Below are 24,605 nucleotides of genomic sequence, written 5' to 3' on the forward strand. Positions count from 1 at the left end.
GACCTATTTTCATCATCATTTTTCCAATTCCATACTTCGCTCCCATACATTAGAGTTGGCACTAGAACTCCGTTGTGAACTGCTAGTTTAACCTCCTGCGATAAACATTTGTTTGCCAAAGTAGATTTCAGTGCACCGTTCACCCTGTTACCGGCACTCACCCTCCTTTGAATATCTTTCTCGGTCTTTCCGTTCCTAGTAAACATACTTCCCAGGTACACAAATTCTTCTACCTGATTCAGAATATCTCCGTTCACACTGATCTCACATTTAGTTATATTTTCATCCCTTTCAAAAACCATCACTTTCGATTTATCCACATTCATAAGCAAATCGCTCTTCTTGCGTACATTAACCACTTATTTTTGGTACCAACAAGCTTCTTCATTAATTTAATTAGATTTATTTACTTATTAATCATATCCCTTGGTATTATTACTAATGAATATGATACGCTGGTATATTATAGTCGGCCTTGAGTGTAATGTCGGCACGTTTTCTTACCATGCAAGAGGTCTCGGGTTCGATTCCAGCCATGGTTCGTTTGAAAAATTGATTTTAAAAGGGTGTTTTTACATTAGAATATTTCATAGTCCCTCAACTGCACATCGGATTGTTTATCATTTTTATCATTCCTTCTCCGTACCTAATGGTGCATAGGGCACTGCATTGGTATTGTGAAGAGCAACACCAAAAGCCGCGTGGTTGGCAGAGCTGAACCCCGCTTTGATCCGCAACGCGTAATCCGCTGCAACGTCAGCTCGGACAAGAGTATCATAATAGAATTATGAGACTCTTGTCGCGTCAGTACCTTTTTAGTTTTTTCAAGATTCTTTATCATATTATACACTTACGGAGAAATGGAGTCAATGTTAAAAATCTCAAGCCTACAACAACCTGGAAATAACATTGACTCGTTATTTGTTTTTAATTTACTAAATGGCTTAATTGATGTACCATCGTTACTAGACCAAGTGGTATTCAATGTTCCGATCCGCCGGTCGCGAAATAATAATGTGCTGTTCGATCAGCACAGCACAAACTATGTCTGGCATGCACCAATGTCTCGATAGTGTCGCATTGTAAACTCGAGACAAGATCTGGACTTTTTTGGTGTACGTCTTTCTAGATTTTAACAATCACTTAGATTGACCAAATCTTGTCTTGAGATAATAATTTTTTTTTTTTTTTTCGAAAGAAATATTTGCGTTCTGATTTACCTAAATATTTAATTTTGGGGGCCATTCTCAACGAGTTGTAAACAACTCACTATTAGAAAATGGAATCAAGTTGGGGTAAAGTGGGATTCGAACGACGGACCTTTGGTCCGTGAGTCCGAGACACTAGCCACGGGACCACAACCCGATTTAATATATATTTTTTTGTTCTTGCTTTAATTTTCTTTATTTGTATTTTATTTAATTTGTTCCTGTATGTATTAAAAAGATTTGTGTTTGCCATTTTTTAAATGGACTAAGTCCGTTAATAAATAAAATAAACAAAATTAACAAAATGAACGAAATGAACGGAATGAACGGAATGAACGGAATGAACGGAATGAACGGAATGAACGGAATGAACGAAATGAACGGAATGAACGGAATGAACGGAATGAACGGAATGAACGGAATGAACGGAATGAACGGAATGAACGGAATGAACGGAATGAACGGAATGAACGGAATGAACGGAATGAACGGAATGAACGGAATGAACGGAATGAACGGAATGAACGGAATTAACGGAATGAACGGACTTAACGGAATAAACGGAATGAACGGAATTAACGGAATTAACGGAATGAACGGAATGAACGGAATGAACGGAATGAACGGAATGAACGGAATGAACGGAATTAACGGAATGAACGGAATGAACGGAATGAACGGAATGAACGGAATGAACGGAATGAACGGAATGAATGGAATGAATGAAATGAATGAAATAAAATAAATGAATAAAATGAATTAAATGAATAAATGAATATTTGTTTACTGTACGTCCGAAGACGGCAGATAAAACTGGGCAGTTTTTTGGTGTTTGGATAGTCCTAGCTCCTATTAAAAACAATTTATCAAAAAAATAAATATACATCGATACCGATTTTACAATTACATTTGCAAAGTAAAGCTCACTGTTTACACATTATATGGTTTAAATTTTTATCATCCTGTATATATTTTTATATAGGGTGTATATGCCGAAGATGGGGTGTAGCCGGAACCGGGGAGCGGCCGTAATGATATTCATAAGAAGTAGAACTTTGTGGAAATTAAAATTACGCTATGCAGCCGAGTTTTTGTGGAATCGAGGAATACTTTTAGCCGCGCTTATTAAGGACTATTATTAAAATCAGAACTTATTCCTTCCGAGTTCCACGATAGCGTGGAATCGAGAGAAGTTATACTTGCGTAATTTAGGAAAAATTGTAAGCCAAATTGTCATAATTCATAGTAATTTTCTATTAAAAAAAATACATTTCGACAAAATTGAATTTTACTGTTAGTCGTATGTAGTCTTGAAAACCGCGGGCCCTACTTACAAACCTGGTATAAAGTTACGCCTAGGCACAGTGGTAGAATAAGGATGGAATAATCCTATTCTCATTATACTAACAATGTTTTGAGTTTGTCCAATTAAAGTGGATTGAAATTTATTGAATTCGTTAGTACCTATGTTAATTTGAAAATATTTATATTTTTCGTTTTTCTTTATAAAGCGTCTTGGTGAATGACTAATAAAAGTATCAATTAAAAATTCTTGGTTGATTAATTATTTAAAAAAAGATAAATACTAGCGTTCTCATAATTTACCCAAATATTTCAATATTGGTGACCATTTTCAACGAGTTGTAAAAAACTCACTATTAGAAAATGGAAATCAAGTAAGGGTATAGTGGGGTTCGAACCTGGGATGTCTGATCCGCGAGTTGGCAACACTAGCCACGGGACCACAGCCCGATTCAAATAATAAAGAAACTAAACAAAAGAGATTTTAACAAATTACAACAGGGATGGAGAATACCTTAAATAAGGGAATATGGAAGTCTAGGCATTTACAGGGCTTATGAACTGTCATTGGCTGGTTTAAGTGGCCACTTTATACACTGTGTTACATTCACCATTTTGCCTATGTTTAAACATCAATATTTCTTCAATTCTTCCATTTGTTGATTTTAGTGAAATTAAAGAACTGAAACCTTTATTGTTATGAAGAAATTCATCTGACTGAATTATTTTTCATACTAGGCAACGCCTAAAAACAATTTTCCAATTTTTAAACTTCTTCTTGGACCAGTTGGTTTCATTAGAATATTTGAGTTTGTCCAAATATTTGTAGACAAAAGACTGGATTTTACCCCCTCGGGAGTCATTAAGATTAACAAATTACAACAGGGATAGAGAATACCTTAAATAAGGAAATATGGAAGTCTAGGCATTTACACACGAGTAACATCCTTACAATTTTGTACTGAAGGAATTTACAATAGCGAATACTGGCGAGGAGCTGGTGGACGGGTGACACGAAATTCCAAGATGAAATGTACATATTCTTTCGCTGCACGACGTTTAATTACTTGTCCGAGCTGACGTTGCATCAGATTACGCGTTGCGGGCCAAAACCGTGTTCGCCCCTGTCAACTTTACGGCTTGATGGTGACGTTCTCCACAATAAAAAAATAATAAATGCAGCTCTCGTATTTATTTATTTATCATAAACGGCATAAATTGCCTTTAACATATATTGAACATAAATATGAAAATAAAAAAACAAATATAAAAACATAACAAAAAACTATAAAATTGCATAACTATAACAATAGTAACAAGTAGGTAAATACACATAAGCAACCAAAAATATTAACGAAATAAATACATAAATATGAAAAAACAAAAATAGGAAAAACATTTTTAAATATAAAGAAAAGTTTAAGAATAATATTGCGAGAGGAAAAAAGAAATTAGACTCGTTTTATAACTATCAAGTCCAGAACCAAATATATCAGCCTTGTCCTCATACTGATTGCCATATATATGGCGCCTAGGAATAGGCGAGTGCATGTGATAGTTGGTCCTAGAACTTGCAGAATAAAAAAGAGATCTGTGGCGGGTATGTCGACCAGGAACACGGAAAGACACCAACTCCAGCAAATCAGGACAGTCAATTAATGAATTGATCACTTTAAAAAGTAATATTAGGTCAGTTAGGATTCTTCTATCAGAAAGTCTTAAAATATTTGCCGAAGACAATTGATTATAATTAAATAAAGCAGCTGGAATATTCACCATTCTGCCATGTCCCAACACCTATATATGATCTATCTCCGTATTCTGTTCTGAATCTTTGTTAAAACATCTATCAAGTATCTATTAACTGATTCGCTCGTTTAATTTACCAACCACCGCTATATTGGGCGTAAGTTAGAATACGGCTTAGGTGAAATCCTTTATAATCCTCTTCATCCCATTTTGCCAGGACGCCGCACCGATTGAGTTCATATAATCCGAAAGGAAATCGTATGCTAAAGATTAGGGGATTTTGTTCACCCGTGGTTGAAATATTCCGATATTAATATTTGCATTTCAGTAAACTGAGAGACTAATATATCTAGGGGAGCTAATATTGGGGTAGGCAATTTATCACGCCATCATCATTCCTCTTTCCGCATAGGGCACTGCATTTGTGAACCAGAAGAGAGTATTACGATCATCTGTTACATGGACGAAAGGCGATCAATCTCACGCTTTAGTGCCAGTGCAGGAACAATGAAACACTGCAGATCAAACGGTAAAATCGGAAGGGGCTGTGCGAGTGACAATGTTTTAAATAGTGTATTTGTTGCCCAAAAATCCATTATTAAAACAATACTCAAAGTCCCGATACAGCATCTACTGAAGAAATATTCCACAAATCATAACTTACGACACCAAAACAATTATACGTTAAAACAATACTCACTTACAGATTCAAAAACTACTCTTACTCAAATGAAATACATGATCCTTACAATACATCACATACAAATAATACAATCACTAGATTCTCAACACAAAGACAACTTAAACAAATACAAACTTATACCACTTTCGAACAAAGGGATTTGAAGTATTATTCAATTAAAATCTTTAACCTACTTCCACTATCCATTAAAACAATTAGTAACGAGAAAATATTCAAAAAGGCTATAAAAAAATTGATAGTGGAGCTAGGTAGAATTAAAATGGATTGTCGCATTCGCCCAAACCAATATTGAATCAACTGCTCCACAAGTGTATAGCTTATGTTAGGTTTTTGATCTTTTATTGTGCGTTTTGTAACATAAATAATATAGAAGTCCATAAATTAATTATAAACATAAATACGTAGTGTTTAAAACTGTCTGAACATTTTGTTAATTATCTCTGTTTATTAAGTTAGTCTTCCTTGTTTATTCTCAAATGTAAAAATATTAAAAAAAAAAAGTATATTGTTAATTGTCTTCGGCACGGGTAACCCCAGTGAGGTCACACTATTTTTATTATTAATTATAGTTTTTTAGAGAAAAAATATGCATAAATAAAAAAATTTACCACCTTTGAAATCAGTGTGTCATGTCCATCCCACAAAGAATTAAACACAGGGCCTCAAGAATCAATTTACTTTGCATTAGCCCAATCTATATTACAGTATGGAATAATCGGATGGGGGGGTGCTTTTAATACAAATATTTTACTGGTCGACAAATAATTAAAAAAAAAAAATTAAAGTGTTTTAAAAAAAACCGTCTACTTTTCCCACCGTTCAATTATTTTAAAATTTTAGTGCTATAGATATTTTATTTAATTTTGATTTATTTATTCATATTTTAAACTATAATTCTCTTATAAACTATAATTAATAATAAAATAATGTGAACCCACTTGGAGTTAGTTATATTATAAAACACACAATGAAAGTACAAAAACCTAACATAAGCCATACACTTGTGGAGCAGTTGATTCAATACTTTTTGGGCGAATGAGACAATCCATTTTACTTCTACCTAGCTCCACTATTCACTTTTTTCGTTATTCGAATTTCGTTATTTTTCGTTATTTCAAAATCGTTATTTGAAAAGAATTGTTTGCTTCAAATCCATAAAGACAAAATAAAATATTTCTACGTCACAAAACGTAAGCACGCGACCTAGAACAAGTGGTAACATCTTAATTCCAAAATTAAAAACAACTACAGCACAACATCATTATATTTACAAAGGAATATTTTTCTCCAATGAAATTAACCAAGAAAATAAAAAGTACAGTCAGGAATACAACATATTTAAGAAATTATATATTCTGGCTCAGATATGTTCTGGCTGGATATTTTCTGGCTCAAATTTCTAATAAAGTCAACATTTTGTAGTTTTTCCAGTCAACTTTATATAAGACTTTACAAAATCAACAGTTTGGCTTCTATCAATGAAGTTTGACTTTGAAAGGTGACTTTTAGATAGTACTTTTATTAGTAAGGAGTATTTGTATGTGTATAAACATTCATCATTCATGTATTTTTGAATTAATGTATTTCTAATGATTTTTTTCCCTGTCGTATTGTTGGCTAGCTATAATGTCATTATCGATAAGATTGCCACATACATATTATGTGAAATAATGCAGTTAGCTTGACCAAACTAAGAAGCAGATTAGCTTACAAAAAAGGTCATTAAAAACATCATTTGATACTTTTTTTAATGAAATTTTCACAGCAAAAATAGCCGATAATATACTTCTTTTCTAACTTATAGCTGTAGAAATATGTATTTTCAATTGAAAATATTTAAGTTTCCACTGAACAAACCACTGTGTACCATGGAGATTTTTATTGTAGAAAACAATGAAATATTATATGATTTTTAAAAAAAATGTATCTTACATATTACGAAAAATGTTTTTTTTTTACTGTGAATCTAAGATGATTAATCATATTTGATAGCTAGGTAAGATGATAAAATCAACACATTGCAAATAAGTGAAAAGTTATATTTTTAATTATTTTTTGTGCGGCACTGACTTAAAACACCATTATTTTTTTTTTGCAATTTATGTGTTGTGCTAAAAATATTAATAATTAAATAAACAAACTATTGTAAGACGCCACTCTCCATTATGCACACAATAATTGTTTTTTTCCTTTTACGTAATGGGAAACGTTAATATAATCGGGTTGTGGTCCCGTGGCTAGTGTCGCGGACTCACGGACCAAAGGTCCGTGGTTCGAATCCCACTCTACCCCAACTTGATTCCATTTTTTAATAGTGAGTTATTTACAACTCGTTGAAAATGGCCCTCAAAATTAAATATTTGGGTAAATCTTAAGAACGCGAATATTTCTTTTTTTCAATAAAAAAAAAAATAAAACATGCTAGTGATAGTAGAACACCTACGTCATTTTGTAAAGGGAATACACATCATGGTTCTTAATTGTTTTGTGGAGCGCTGTCTCTGTCTTTCATCACTGAGCTGGTTTTAGCTAAATGTAAAATATTTTTAGGCTATAAAATCGACGTTTACTTTCTGTACTCTTTTAATTTGATGTGCAATTGTATACAATGTTTTATACTTAAATTTCCTTAAGGCGGTAATAAACTGTCTTTGTCCGCATCCTCCTCTCCGTTGCTCTCTATCCCTGAACAAATATAAGTTTTATAGTGAGAAGATCTTTTAATATAATTATGTATCCCCGTACTGCGGGCCAACTGTTTGTGACACCTGATTTTTATAATCTGAATCATTTCTATTAAAATTATATGTTATTCTTATTTATATATTATGTAGGTGCATATAATATGCATTTGTGTGTTCGTTTTGAATCAACGTTCGCGTATTGTCAAACCTTATTTGATTGTTGTCATTATTTCGTATTTACTGCATTTTGTGGTTACCTACTGTATTGTATAGGACTCGTCGCACATTATTCATTCGATGTGTATCAGTTAAATTTAAAAAATAAAATGCTTTTTTTTTCAGAACACGGTTTTGAAATTTAACATACTTAAAAAAAAAAAAAACAATTTATATCATTTCGTCATTTGAATTTTAACAAAAAGGTTTCTAACTTTTTACTAAGCTCTTTATTGTACCATTTATAATACAATTTACAAGTTTTAAGCAAATATTTTTTTTATACTTACGCACCCACACACACGCACCCTCTCCCTCATTCATTCCCACACGTATCCTCTCCCTCATTCATTCACGCATACACACATTCACATACATATGAATACAAACGTCACACAACGACAATTACTAAACTTCTTTTCTTATATATTATGTGGCATTATATTTACAGTGGATTTATTTAATTGGCTTTAGTATTGTTAAGATTTTTCTAATTATTTTGTTTATGTAATAGCTGTAAAAATCCCAAACAAAATAAAATAAATAAAAATAAATAAATAACGTTGGAGTATTCTGTCATTCTTAAAACCTCAACTTTTTTACCCTTTGTTATATATAATACATACTTTCATACTCTTAATAGCTAAGAATATAGAAGATTTGTTTGTAATAATTATTGATTTTCCAAAAAGTTGTTGATTTGTAATGGATCATAATGTTAACTCTGCTTTTGGAAATAATTATATAAATACGTCTTTTAATTAAACTTATTATCTGCATGTCCCTAAATGAGTTTTAACATTAACTCTTTGGAAATATAACATGAAATTATGTATTATATGTTTTCAAGTAAATAAAAAAAAGACTATATATTATACTGTATCTTTGTACGATGCACTGAAATCTACTTTGGCAAACAAATGTTTATCGCAGTAGGCTAAACAAGCAGTTCACGATGGAGCTCTAGTGCCAACTCTAATGTATGGAAGCGAAGTATGGAATCGGAAAAATTATGATGAAAGTAGGTTAGATGCTGTCGAAATGCAATCCCTCAGACGAATACGTGGTAAAACGATCTATGAAATATGCACAAATGTCGCGATCCGCGAACTGTGTAAGGCTGAGACATGCATTATTGACAGAATCAAGAAAGGGGTGCTGCGTTGGTTTGGACATGTAGAGCGAATGGACAGCAAAAGAACGGCTAAAAGGATCTACGATGCTAATGTTGATGGATGCAGATAACGAGGAAGACCGAGAAAGACATGGCATAGTCAAATCCATTTAATACTTGAAGATGAACATGTCAAGAGTAAGAATAATCGGCGTGCGTGCATGAGAACATATATTTATTTATTTTATTTTTTATTTTTTTTATTTTCTTTTATTCAGGAAACATACAGTACAGTTACAAAGTATAATATTTTACACAATTAGATTTAATTCTAATGGACCAGTGAAGTTCCCATATTATAAAGCAATTATATGTAAGGTTAATTATGAAAGTATAAAAAAGAGAAGGAACAAGAAAAACATTAATGAAAAACATAAATGAATGCAGAGGAAGTGAGGTATGTATGCAAAGATAGAGTCATATGACGTTCTATCCTCTCTGGCTACCCCTAAGTAGAAACGGCGTGATGGATTATTTGTTTGTTTTGTTTGTTTGTTTTTTGTTTTTTTTTGTGTATCTTTGTGTTAAATTTGTGTTTTAAAATACTTGTTTTTAAAAAAACATGTCATCTTTTGCTTAATGTAACACGACGCTAAAGCACGTCTCCAGATGGATTTTTTTAGCACGGTCTTTAGAGAAATAACCTCAATGAATGTCAACTTTTTACTAACGATTTTTTTCTGTCTTTTCAGCTGCTCCCACGTCTGTGGACATCGTTGGATACTCCTCCAACTCCAAGATCGAAATCCAAGAAAATCAAGAGCTGACCCTGGAGTGCAAGGCACAAAGCGCCAAACCAGCTGCCAAGCTAGTCTGGTATAGGGGAAAAGAAGAACTCAAATTAGGTATGTAATTATTTTATTTTATGCATTTCAAGGACAATCAAATTAACGGGAAAAAGCTGTGCCACCTTTCTTTGGTTAGTGGCCATTTTTATAATCAAAATTCTTGTCAACTTCAAAATTCAAATTTGTCTTTGGTAGACCAAAATAACATTATTATTAAAACTATATATTAAAGGCGTAAATTCGAACAATATATCAGATTAGGAACGCTTGAGCAATGACTCGATATCATGAAGGCATAATACTCTCCAATAGCAAGAGTATTGGTCTCTTAAAAATAGTTTCACTGGTGCAAAAATGTCGATCTCCAAACTGATCATGTTCAGCTGCCTGACTGCTCTTCCAATCGGCATAACCAGATGCAGGTTAATTCTGAAGGTAAAACAGTCTGTGCTAATGCTGTCGGAGATTTCCATTAGGAACAAAGAAAATGATATTCTCAAAAATGTTATTTAAAATCCAATTAAAATAATGAAATGGGTAGAAATTATAAGGAGTTTAAGGAAAATCTGACTGAGATCCACAAAAAACAAATGCTGTTTGTAAACATTCAAATTTTTATAAACAACATCTTTCTATATTTTTGCAATCCATTCTCCTCGAATGCAACCCTGGTATATCGATGAATAAAACATTTATGCTCCTAACTTTTTTTTCACATATTCGATTGAAGATTTTAATATCTACGAACACGCACAGCGCAAAGATCTATATTTCTCTGAAAACCGCACGTAAATCGGTTAAGCCGTTTAGGAGGTGTACGGTGACATCACACGTACAGAGGAATTATATATATAAAGAAGAAGATGATATTAAATCGTTCAAACATTTAAGTAAGTACCTATTTGATCAAACTGCAAACATTTGCACAAATGATTCGATTTTCAAAATTTTAATTTGACACAAAAAGCCAGCCATTATTGACAGCTACCAATCGACTTGTCAAAATGTAATTTCTTCTGTCAATTCAGACCAAAAAATGAATTGCGTCAGAATAATATCATTTTTATTTACTCTTAGTTTTAAGCTTACTGTAAGCATGGCAGATGAGTTGAATTATATGTGGTATGATTCATTTTGCAACCGGACGTTCAAACATAGCAAAAGGTGTACAGTTACCTACAACGTTTCAATGTTTGAAAACTCGAGTGATCCAGCGGTTCCTGACAATTCCAATGGGTTCTTTGTGGAGATCAACGAGTCTGGAAAGTTCTGCATTGATTTGGAGGATCACTTTGGAAAACTCGAGGACAAAAATTCCAATCATCTGATCTTGCACGTTAAAGTTATTTCTCCTACGATATCCATGCAAGCAACAACTAACAGAAATCAGACCATCATTGGATCCAGGATATTTAGGATGCCAACTTGCTGGTTTGGAGTCACTATGAGAATCAATAAGAAGGATATTTCGAAAAATAAATTGGTAAACAGAATTAGAAATTAAAAAAGCGATTCATAATAAGAAAACAATATTTAATAACCAAATGAACAATATTTCTTTTAGTCCTCTAATGTCTTGCTTCGAAAATAATGATATCAAATTACCACCCGTGTAAGAAAAAAAACACTTGATTTATTGGGTCCACGTGTAGTATTTAGTGAACATGATAAAAATAAAAAAGGAATCAATTCATTAGTTACGTAAAACTTGACGAAGAAGCTTGTTTTCTTTGCGACCGGTCGGTGGAAAATAAAAATTAGTGGTTAAAAACAAAATTGTTTTATTTATTTTATTATAATGAATAGCCACAAAGTTTGTGCTTCAAATATAAACTTTATATTTAAATTAAAAGTTATTTTAATTCCTGACGAAGAAGTAAAAACCTCGAAACCGGTCGAAGTATAACTTTAAATTAAAGTGGTTCATACAAATAATTTATAAACATATTTTAATTATTGATTTATTTTATTTTTGCACCACAACCGGTCAGGAGGCCCAATTACAGTGGTGAATTACATCACAAAACACCCAGGCTTGAGAAAAATCACATTGAATTTTTGTGTTCTCACCGGGAATCGAACCCGGAACCTTCCGTGAGTGAGTCGAGCGTCTTGACCACTACACCACGGAGGCCGCCAGTATAAGTGTTAATAAATATGTATTTACATTTTCTAATACGTTTGACTACTGTACTCCATTATGTCATTTGCTTTACTCAATTTTTATTTTAGATAGAGATATCATTCGCCGCTTCCGAGAACGCAATGATGCACTTAGACTATATAGGAGTCTATACAAAAATCTCCAAGAAAAAAGGAAAAACACGAAAGACGCCAAAAGAAATAGAATCGCCTTTAACATCGCCTGTCACTATTCCCTGGCACACAGACCTCTTACTGGATAAAATGATGCTGATTGCGGTGTGTCTTCTAATTTTTTGTGTCATTTTTGAGCTGATCTTGATCGCGTTCCTATGTTGATGTCAACATTGTATCTATTTATAAACCTTGTATTTTATTTTATTTTATTAGGTAATTCAACAAAGATACATACTAGAAAACATACAATTTAAAAGCATTCGTCGAAATAATCTAACATGCATATATATCTTCAATTATAGAATTACACAAAATAGATTTATACGTTAAGTTGTAATACATATTTTTAAATATTTTTGTTTATACAGGATACAATGCAATAAAAAATAAGTTATACGTGTGTACTTATTGAATAAGATTTATTCCTAAGAGATTATTCGCAAAAGCTGAGAGAGAATCATGAAAAATGTCAATTTTATTGTTTCGGCAGTATTTATTTATTTATTTTTATTTATTTTTCACATAGATACATACGCGCAGTATCCATAATTGTATATGTATATATAAGCCATATGTAAAAATGATATTTTTATGAAATTCTATATTATTAGATTAATAATACACAATGATAAATTACATTAAATTTAAACATTTTTTCGTCTTCTTTCTCACAACATAAATGCTATTTTTCCATAACAATGTTCTATTTTACAATTTCAATGAAACTCTTACATTATGACTGTTCTAGATAGCAAAATAAATTTGTAATCTGACAAAGTATATATTATATTCCCAACACATGCGGGCCATAGGTGTGTGGTATGTAGCATTATTTGAAAACAAAGGCAGTTTAAATATTTCCCGATGTCTGAGTGTTCTCAATCCTGCATTTATTTGTATTTTATTTAGAAGGTTAGTATCTACTTTGTAGTTTAATATTTTATACAGAAATTTTATATAGAAAACAACGCGGCGTTTTATCAGAGAATTAAAATGAAAAAGAGTTAGAAGTTGCTCGTATAAATAATATATCATAGTAAATAACGAAAATACGAAATAAATAACAAAAAAATTATGAATGAATTAAAGAAAAGCTTCCTTCCATAGATAACATTAACTGTATTTTTATAATTATAATAATAAAAATACGTATATTGTTTTATTCCACTTTTATTTATAAATTTTTTACCAGTGACCGGGTTGCGTATTTTTATAATAAAATATTTATTTTATTTTATTTTTATTTATTAAGGAAAAACAACAGTTGTTATATAAGAATACAAAATATAAAAAATAGTACATACATCCAGTTAAAGTTTTTCACAAATATAATGAGAGAACATGTTACACAGTAAAGAGAAAAATAATGTATTATATAAGACATGAGAAAAAAAAAGAGAGAAATAAAAAAAGAGCTTTTAAGAAGGTTAAGGGATGAGGAAATAGATTGGAGAAGTGGAGGAAAGGGATTTTTGTAATATAGTTGACCAATTCTAAATTTTGATATTATAATAAAATAAACATAATTAAAGGAACATAAACTTATTACACACTGACAAATGTTTTATTTAACAGTGTTTCAAAAAGTTTTTTTTTTGAAGTCACAAAATTTTGTATTAAAAATACCCAAATGGGGACAAAGTAAATTAAATTTGGAGCAGCTACGATAAATAAACGAGTTTTGAACATAATTTTTTTGGGCAATGAATTATAAAAAAAATTAACTTGTCGTGTTGACTTTACGGGACAATTGGTTGAAATACGCTCTGAGAGATATGGACTATCGATATTATATTGATGGTATTTAAGTATATATGTATTGTATTAATAGGTATATTTGCCTGCATGCCTGTGTATTAATGATTTATTTTTTTAATGTGCTATATTTTTTGAATTTTTAATTGTTTCGACAATGTTTGAGTATGTCCAAGTGCTTGCAGACCGGCTGGATTTCCTTCCTAGGGAGTTATTCATAATTAAATTTAATGCAACAGAGAGTAAAAACATTATTGAGAAGGGAATATGGAAGTCTAGGCATTTTCAGGGCTTATGATCTGTCATTGGCTGGTTTAAGTGGCCACTTTACACACCGTGTAACATTCACCATTCTGCCCATGTTATAACATCCAATTTTCCTCAACTCTTCCATCTGTTGACTTTTGTGAAGTAAAAGAGCTGAAACCTTTTTAATGCGGGTGAGATTCAAACGAACAGTCCATTGAGGAAATGTGGATGTTTAAACATGGATAAATGCCTAGAATTCCATATTCCCTTTTCAATAATGTTTTCCCTCTCTGTTGCAATACATTCTAATTGTTCATTTAAACTTATAATACAAGTAATCAATCCCTGATTTGAGTCTACTGAACACTTCATTTTATTTTTACAAATATAAAAACTAAAAATTCGTGACGATTGTTTCGCCTTGTTAGGGCATTTTCGCTTTAGTTTTATTTTAGAGAATTAAATACACTAAAAATAATAGCTAAAAATAATGGGTTTGTATAAAAGTCCATTAATAAAATAATAAACGAAAAAACATACAAAAAGAGTATTAACTTAATATATCCTCATATCAAAAATCAATTAATAGACAAGTTTGCTTGCATTGAATTTTCAGGTCCAATTTCCTCAAAGATTTCCAGTGTTTTCAAACAATATGGAATAATCGTAGCCTTCAAAATAAATAATATTAACCAAGCTATTTTAAAAAAAACTTAAAAGATAAGCTAAATATTTAAATTAACAATGAAATTTACAAACTGCACGCTCTTTCTTAACCAGATATTCAGAACTCATAAGACCCTTTAAAAACAAAAAACAAGATTCTCTATTTGTAAATCACACAATTGAAAATAATCATAAAATTCATATCTCAAATAAACCAATTCCCATAGAACTAAGAATAGTCCAGAAACCGCATACGCACATCAAACAGAAGGCGACTCAAATACTCATGAATGAGTAGGTTTACGTTTTGACCCATTTAATTCTTTGTAGACGTCGCCCAGGACGCAACTTCTGATTCGAATTTAACCACGCTGTGTTGTCCCAACTAGAAACCTCAGACAAAACTTACTCTTTCATACCGATAACCATAGAACTAACTATGGTTTTTATTGCCAGATTATACCCAGAATTCTTAGGCCTGCCAACAAACATACCAGTGTTGATTTCTTTGATAACAAGTTGTCTTCTTTCAAACGATCACTGAATCAAATTCAATTATAAACACCTTAAAATATCCGAACTAGAAACCTCAGACAAAACTTACTCTTTCATACCGATAACCATAGAACTAACTATGGTTTTTATTGCCAGATTATACCCAGAATTCTTAGGCCTGCCAACAAACATACCAGTGTTGATTTCTTTGATAACAAGTTATCTTCTTTCAAACGATCACTGAATCAAATTCAATTATAAACACCTTAAAATATCCGATCTAGAAACCTCAGATAAAACTTAATTTTTCGTACCTGTAACCATAGAACTAACTATGGTTTTTATTGCCAGATTATACCCAGAATTCTTAGGCCTGCCAACAAACATACCAGTGTTGATTTCTTTGATAACAAGTTGTCTTCTTTCAAACGATCACTGAATCAAATTCAATTATAAACACCTTAAAATATCCGAACTAGAAACCTCAGACAAAACTTACTTTTTCATACCTATAACCATAGAACTAACTATGGTTTTCATTCCCCTATGCCCAGAATTCTCAGGTCTGCCAACAAACATACCAGTCTTGATTTCTTTGATAACAAGTTGTCTTCTTTCAAACGATCACTGAATCAAATTGGATTAGAAACACCTCTCTCCCGCTTCCACTCCCACAAAGTCTACTATATACCATTGAGTCTTTCTACTTTTTTTAATAATCATTTTCTATGTATAAATATGCTCTTCAAAGAATTCAGAGTACTGAATATTATTCAACAGTATATATTGAGAACGGTAGTGGTTACACACATAAAGAGACATTTACCCAAGCGTCAACCACAACCATAATACAAGATACTCTAAAAGGGATCTGATACTAAGTGAAGGGGTCAACACTGTTCTGGCATCGAGACAACACTATAACGTCGGCAAAAAGGTCCATAACCTTTTGCCAGAATCGTGGAAAGACGGGAGTGTTGTCAAGTTATGGAAGGTGTTGACCTCGCTCTTTCATGACATTGGTCGTAGGGAGTCAGAAAATTGGATGCATGCCACGGATTGGAGAACCGTACTGGATGTCAAAAATAAAATATAAAAAATAAGGAATAATTAAAAAAATATATATTTATAGATGACAACCATGAAGTTTCGCATAAATAAATTGTCTATGTTTTTATAAATGTATGTATGTGTATGCGCATGGGTGTATGTACGTGTGTGTGTATGTACATGTGTATATATGTGTATATTTATATTTACATGTGTGTATATATGTGTATGTCTGTATGTATATGAATCAAAATGTGTATCCGAATAAGTTTATATTTTGTTTGTCTGTGCTCTATATTAATTTGTTAACTATTATTATATATAATTGCCTAGCTTGGAACGGGGTATGTACCCTTGTTAGCTGGGCAAAGTGAATATGGAATTTTATTTTGATAAAGAGTGTGAATAAATAAATAAATAAATATGTCCTTAAGAATGCCCATTGGGCGTATATGTAAATAAATTAATTAATTAATACTCAACTCCCATAAAAAATATTTAAAAAACAGGTTTCCGTGGCGACGCTGTTTGTTTTTAATTTCATTGTGACGTGAAAATGGGGTCCGCTTTGTTTATAAATTTCATTTTCATATATTTCATCCAGTTCGCTGCTTCTCATTCGCTAGTACTTGACAAATTTTATGAGGAATTTTGCAATGGCAATTTGGGTTTTTTCGCGTCTCGCGGCTGTGGAGTCGATTATGAAGTCGTCAAAATCGAAGAGTCCAGTACCGTAACGATACCCGATGACAGTAATCGCTTCTTCATGAAGGTCAATAAGAACGGATCCATTTGCTTCGACCTCAATAATAGAGTGAACTATGTCCAAAACTATTTCACGATTCGAATGAAAGTAGTGCATCCTTCGATGCAGATAAAAGTCCTTGGAAGTGAACGACAAATTATCGTGGAACAAACGTTTACCCGTGTGACTTGCTGGATGGAATACGATCTAACGTTTACTGGTTACCAAATAAATAAAAGGGTAAATACCTAGAATTAAGAATAGTCAAGAAACCGCATACGCACATCAAACAGAAGGCGACTCAACTATTCATAAATTAGTAGGTTTACGTTTTGACCTAAATTCTTTGTAGACGTCGCTCAGTACGCAACTCCTGATAGTATTCAACTATGCCGTGTTGTGTCCTTTTAAAGTGTAGAAATACTGACAGGATGCAATCACATTTCATGTGTAATTAGCAAATGCACGTGTGTGTAACAAATGCATTACTGAAAAATTGAATTGTTTTTCCGTCTGTCAGATTGTCGAAGAAACAAAATAAACATTTCGTTGGTGTTGCCAGGGTAGTAAATTTTTTTACCCTACTTTGCTCATCTAATGAGAGAACTAGTGAAAATTGGATCTCGGATTAAACAACGCTATCGTGGACATTTGACTGACATTATTTTTAAAACCTCAAATATTATTTCGCATGATTTAAAAATATCCGTTTTATGTAAAATAAAATTTGTTTCATATTTTAAGTTCAAAGTTCATTGATTCAATTACTCTTATTAAATGACCCTTTACTTATCTACTCTGTTGTATCAATCAATATTTCCGCGTGCACAATACAATTTTAATGATATTAAAAGATTCCTTTTTTTTAACCTTACATTTGTGTTATAATTATATTTTTTCCCATCGTGCAACATTACGCGGCGGCATCACGAATGCGCGCGGTGAAAGTGAGGCTTAGTGGGGGAATAATTGGACACAGTCCGATGTATTCAAATATGATTCTACGCTCTTTCTGGACTATTCTTAATTCTATGGGTAAATAGTAATTATTTATTTATTCAACGTATTATGCCAGCACCTGGTCAACGCCACGCGAAGGAACTGATCAATGGGTACTCGCAAAGTTTCGCCTTCGGCCTAATGATGATCAGCCGAAATCGAGTAAGGTTATCACTGGAGCCCGCCCAGTAGCTCAATCAAAAATAACCATCGACGTGCTTAAAACATGCCAGTACTTGAGCGATCACAATGAACAAAAATGAACATGCTTTAGTTATTTTATTTTATTTTACTTTAGTTAACTTTTTTTTGTTAAATTTTTCATTTTATTTTATTATATTTTTTTTTATTTCTTTTTATTTTCTAATTTTTTTAAAATATTGTTTTTTTTTTTTTGGAATAGTAAACAAACAGATACAGTGTATCAACTCAGAACTAATAACAGATTTCCAGATGTCTACTAAGTTACATAATGCATTTTTAATGTAAATTTTAAATCTGACAAGAGTGGTGTTTGTGTAGTCTGTGTTTAAATTTTGTATTGTACACTGAAAAAGCCCTACAAAAAAAATATTTTTAATATACGACGTTTTACTTATTGGTACATGAAACAGGTGGTACCGTCTACAAATCCTGGCTGGAACATGTATTATTATTAAACTAAGTAGTTCTGCACAGTCAACTATTCCTGTTATAATTTTGTGAAGCAGTAGTTGGTCCGCACACACTCTGCGGTATTGCAGAGAAGTGATTCCAAGGTAGGTGGAGACAGCGAGAGTTGATACATAAGAAATACCGGTTTTGTATTTTAGGTGCTTTATAAATTTATCGGTTATAAGTCAACGCGTGTGCAATTTCTAAGTCGACTGTCGAGTCGGTTCGTTTTTTGTTTTCCTCGTAAAAAATACAGTTCATTGGCGAAAAATAGTCGTTTACTATAAAAAATTATATAATTTATTGCATTTGCAAAATTGTAGAGAGTATCTAACATAAAAAAAGTGAAAATTTAATTTCAATTACTATGGCGACTGCTTTTCTTGACATTTAGCTTGCCAACCGCCAGCTAAATGCAATAAATATCATGATAAATATAAAATAAATGTATTCGACGCGCAATATCATTTTCTTCTGTCATCCTCTAATTGCGTAGGAGCTCCAATTGATCTACTTGCATAATTCGTACAGTGAACAGAAGGGAGAAGGTGTGATAGTCTCTCCGTCAAAATCAGAACCGCATTCTTCGTCGGCTTCGACGTGGAATAAATTGAATTTTTCCTAAGCTTAAACTTTGATTTTTATTAAATTATTTGTATTTTTTTCAGATTTGGATAGAATTTTCAGGATCTGATAATTTTCTGGCTTATATTGATGAGATGCATTTCCACGAAGGTGGACGTATTGGTGTACGAGCTATAGAAAACTGGAGTAAAACTGACAAAAAAACTGTCACCATGTCAACAACGCTTGGACCAACAACTCCTAGATCTATTTCCTGGCACTCCGATGATGCTGTTGATAGTTTGATGCTGTTAGGAGTGGCCCTCTTGATTGCTTGTGTCTTAATTGAGTTGATCATTATAGCTTTTCTGTTTTGATTATTATTAATAAAGTTATTCATTCAGAAGAATTTGCTCTCCTAGGAGTTATATACTAACTCATTTTGAGACCGAACACAGTAACATTATAATAAAATGGTAATAATATGAATGTTGTATTTATTTTTAATACATCGGGCATAAAAGAAACATTTACATTATTTTTTTTATTTTTTTTTTATTTGAAAATTTATTTATAATCCCTTACGGATTATTACATTCATTTTACATAAAATAATATATACATTTTTCATTTAAAATCTGTTGTTCAAAATAATATTTTTTACATATTTTAAAAAATTGGTCTGAGTCTTTTGTTTAGTTTTGTCTGGTAGTTTATTGTATAATTTCAGTCCCTGGTTCATTAGTCTTGATTGTCCTTGTCTTGTTTTAGAAAGTTGTATGTGGTATTTGTCTGATATTCTCGTATTATGTCCATGTTGACTATATTTTTTTACAAGTTTTAGTTCTTCGTCTACAATTACATTAGTGGCTAATTTATGGATAAATTTTAATGATTCTAGTTGAAAGAGTTCAGTTATATTTAATTGCTTAGTTTGTTCAAAAAAAAATATTTAGTCTTAAAATAGTGCGAACAATGAATGTCCTGATATAAACTTATACCTAATTATTATTAAAACATATCCCAATTATTTACATTTCTAAACAATATACGTATTGTGTAACATTCACAATTCTGCCCATGTTTCAACATCCGCATTTCCTTAACTCTTCCATCTGTTGACTTTTGTGAAGTAAAAGAGCTAAAACCTTTATCACGCGGGTGAGATTCATCCTGGTGAACCAAATCACCTACTAGGCAACGCCCGAAAACAATTTTCCAGTTTGTATACTTCTTCTTTTTACCAGGCCAGTCTGCAAGCATTTGGACATACTCAAACATTGTTGAATTACCTGGTAAAAAGAAGAAGAACAAAAATGACAAGAAATAGAAAAATATATCACCAAAGTGCATTTTTTTACTGGTGTTATTTTTGTGGCAAGCATAAATTTAATTGATAATTTTATCGAATTTGTCTTCTGTATTTTTTGTACAAAAAACAAAAATTGCGTGCGCGCTGCTTAGTTCATTTTTAAAAAATATATATAAACAGATATCACAGCAGAATTGATGAACGTTTTTCAGTAGGGAATGTGGATTTTGAGGGACGTTCTGCAATGTAGATGACGAAACACATTTCACAAAAAAGACGCATCTTCAGGGGATCGAAAATAGCGCTATGTAAATCAGATAAATAGTCAACAATATTTTGAGTTTGTCCGAATTTTTGTAGACAAGGACTGGATTAAACTCCTTGGGGAGCTGTTTATATTCACATATTACAACAGAGATGAAGAACATTTCAGAGAAGGTAATATAGAAGTCCAGGCATCTACAGGGCTTATGACCTGTCAATGGCTGGTTTAAGTGGCCACTTTACACACTGTGTAACATTTACCATTCTGCCTATATTTGAACATCTTTATTCCTTCAATTCCTTCATCTGTTGATGTTTGTGAGGTTAAAGAGCTGAAACCTTTATTTATGCGGGTGAGATTCATCAAATTGAATTTTTCCACCTACATACTAGGCAACGCCTGAAAATGTTATTTTTTCAATTTCTATACTTCTTCATGGACCAGGTAATTTATCAACAATATTTTGAGTTTGTCCAAATTTTTGTAGACAAGGACTGGACTAAACTCCCTGGGGAGCTGTTTATATTAACATATTACAACAGAGATGAAGAACATTTAAGAGAAGGTAATATAGAAGTCCAGGCATCTACAGGGCTTATGACCTGTCAATGGCTGGTTTAAGTGGCCACTTTACACACTGTGTAACATTTACCATTCTGCCTATATTTGAACATCTATATTCCTTCATCTGTTGATGTTTGTGAGGTTAAAGAGCTGAAACCTTTATTTATGCGGGTGAGATTCATCAAATTGAATTATTTCACCTACATACTAGGCAACGCCTGAAAATATTTTTTTTTTCAATTTTTATACTTCTTCATGGACCAGGTAATTTATCAACAATATTTTGAGTTTGTCCAAATTTTTTTACACAAGGCTTTTTCAGGCGTTGCCTAGTATGTAGGTGAAATAATTCAATTTGATGAATCTCACCCGCATAAATAAAGGTTTCAGCTCTTTAACCTCACAAACATCAACAGTTGAAGGAATTGAAGGAATATAGATGTTCAAATATAGGCAGAATGGTGAATGTTACACAGTGTGTAAAGTGGCCACTTAAACCAGCCAATGACAGGTCATAAGCCCTGTAGATGCCTGGACTTCTATATTACCTTCTCTTGAATTTTCTTCATCTCTGTTGTAATATGTTCAGATAAATAGTATTTATAATGCCATGAAAATGCCTAGCTTCATAAGTTCTCTACTGTAAATAATATGTAAATATTAACAGCTCTCCAGGGAGTTAAATCCTTGCCTACAAAAAATTGGACAAACTCAAAATATTGTTGACCAATATCTCATTTTTCAAAATTGTGGACTAGCTGCTTTCTGCATAACCACGTTCAATAAGGACACCAAATGCCGAACACTATTCAAGTGGATCGGAAGATCTGTTGACGAATTACAACGGTCCGCCTTCTTCTGACGAGTTTTCTGTGGTTTCCTCTTGAAACAGGTCACAGCCGAAACATCTTACCGACCCTTACATAAAATAACGAAATAAAGTTTTTCATTAAAGTAAATTTAATATAAATAAAAATATAAAAAAAATACACAATTTTTTAAGTAAACAAATAAATAACTATCGCTTTGGAGTATATATTAACCTTATACATTAAAAGCAAGGTAAAAGAAAAATGCAACTAACATAAAAAAAAATATTAAAAAAAACACGTTCAATAGGAGGTGCGTTGCGTAAGAACTAAAACAAAATTCGTTGTAATTTTAATTTAATCAAAAACAAAATAGCACGCTGCAGCGCTTCAAAGTTGACAGCTATCAAATAAATTTGTCATTGCATTCAATTGCGTTTTTGTATTTCTCCAACAATGTAGATACTATGAATTCTCGCAAAGTGTTAGCATTCATGTTTATTTTAAGTTTAGTATTTCATTCGTCCATGACTGATATTAAGTTTACAAATACTTTTCACGATCCCGAGTATAACTGGATCGGCTTACGACATTACATATTTTACACCGGATTTTGCAATAACTCTTTCGGTATCTTAGACCGGACGCGCACCCACGTGTGCGAGAACTCAAATTTCGTCGTGAAACAGTACGCCAAAGATGACTTGTGGATTCCCGATCAGACGAACGGCTTCTATCTTAAAGTTAATAAATCAGGCGTACTCTGCATCGATCTGGACACGCGAATGAGAAAATTAGAGAAGAATAATTTTCTCGCTATTTATATAAAAGTCTATTATCCCAAGGTGAAACTTGTAGTGTCAACGAATGATGAGAAAGTAGTTTTGGATGAAATCAGTTACAACTTTTCGAACTGCTGGAATGAGATAAATTTAAATTTTAGCAAGTCTGACGTTTGGCCAGATAAATTGGTAAATATTCTTTGTGTTTAAAGCATCAATTTTGTAGTCAAACATTTTGAATAATGTTAATTAATCACTTGGAATCAGTCCAACATCGCTCGCTTCGAAAAGTAACGTGGATGCCTGGACTGGAGATAGGTGCTGATATAGAGTCAATGTCTTTTTTTTTTTCTTCCTTTTTGCACATCCGCTCCTAAGTGGAGCATGTGGACATCACCAGTTGCCTCCAGAAGACCCTATCGCCAGCCAGCACTCTCGTTTCTTCCCATGTCAGTCCAGCGCCTCTTAATTCCGCCGAATAAAGTCTAAAGATCGTCATTGACGGCCTTCCAGGACGGCGTGATCCTGCAGGTTTAAAGAAGATAATATTTCTAGTCTACAAAAACGTAGAACTAATATTGACTATATACAGGGTGTTCTTTAAACCCTGTCACGTCAGAAACCACGTTGATCAGTATGAGCAAGAAGACATATTGGCACATTAAAATATTTTTTTAGAACGAATAAATTTTTTAAAAATAAAACATAAAAAAAAGCAAATGGTTGCTTATTTCTGCAGAGGTGAAACGAGGAGGGGGGAGGGGGGAGTCTGACACTGCGCCGCGCTCCCCTCACTTCTCCCCTGCAGAAGTAAGCAACCATTTGTTTTTTTAAATATGTTATTTTTATAAATTTTATTCGTTCTAAATATTTTTTAAAATATGCTAATATGTCTTCTTGCCCATACTGATCATCGTGGTTTCGGATGTGACTGGGTTTAAAGAACACCCTGTATAGATTTATTACTTTCAATAGTATAGTCCGAGGAGGAATAATTAGAACGCGGGCTGGGTCGTTAGACCAAAAAACATTGAATTCCCAAAGTTATTTGAAAGTGCATAATTTTTAATTTTTTTCTTAAATATTCTTATCAGAAGCCTATAAATCCGAAAAAACAGCAATAAATTGTGCTCTTACTTCGAGAAATACATTCAAATTATTCTTGGGAAAAAAATTTACAAGCTGATTTTTGGAAGTATGTATATCCAATAGATTATAATTCTCCAAAATGTTCACCTTATCAAATCACTTTCTCAGATTCTATTGAGAGAATTCAGAATAAGTTTCTTAGATGTATTAATTTTAAGATGGGTTTTTCTACTAATCAATTAAATTATAACAAAATTATAGACTCTCTTAAATCAACTAAATTTATTGCAAGAACGAAGGACATCGACCGATCTTACGACTTTATATAAAATAATAAAACCAATGTTTGATACCCCTGATCTACTGAAATTGATTTCATTCTATGTACCACCTAGATTAAGCAGAACATCTACAATATTTTACTGTCAAAATTCTCGAACGGTAGCTCAATATAACTCACCTAT

At 32.3% G+C, this 24,605-nt stretch overlaps 1 protein-coding gene across 1 annotated transcript in view; it reads left to right on the top strand.

The window, feature by feature from the left end:
* The window catches only part of LOC148274358 (kin of IRRE-like protein 1), a gene marked incomplete at its 5' end in the record, with an annotated part of 166,607 nt that overhangs the window by 117,041 nt on the left and 24,961 nt on the right, over window positions 1–24,605 (top strand). The window contains one exon of the mRNA XM_088237230.1: window positions 9,729–9,881. Coding sequence (XP_088093356.1) covers window positions 9,729–9,881 — 153 coding nt within the window. The remainder of the gene's footprint in view (window positions 1–9,728; window positions 9,882–24,605) is intronic.

This window comes from Micrasema longulum, unplaced genomic scaffold, assembly GCF_059751315.1.
Source record: "Micrasema longulum isolate JH-2025_06_02 unplaced genomic scaffold, ASM5975131v1 h1tg001672l, whole genome shotgun sequence".
In the NCBI taxonomy this organism is placed as follows: Eukaryota; Metazoa; Arthropoda; class Insecta; order Trichoptera; family Brachycentridae; genus Micrasema; species Micrasema longulum.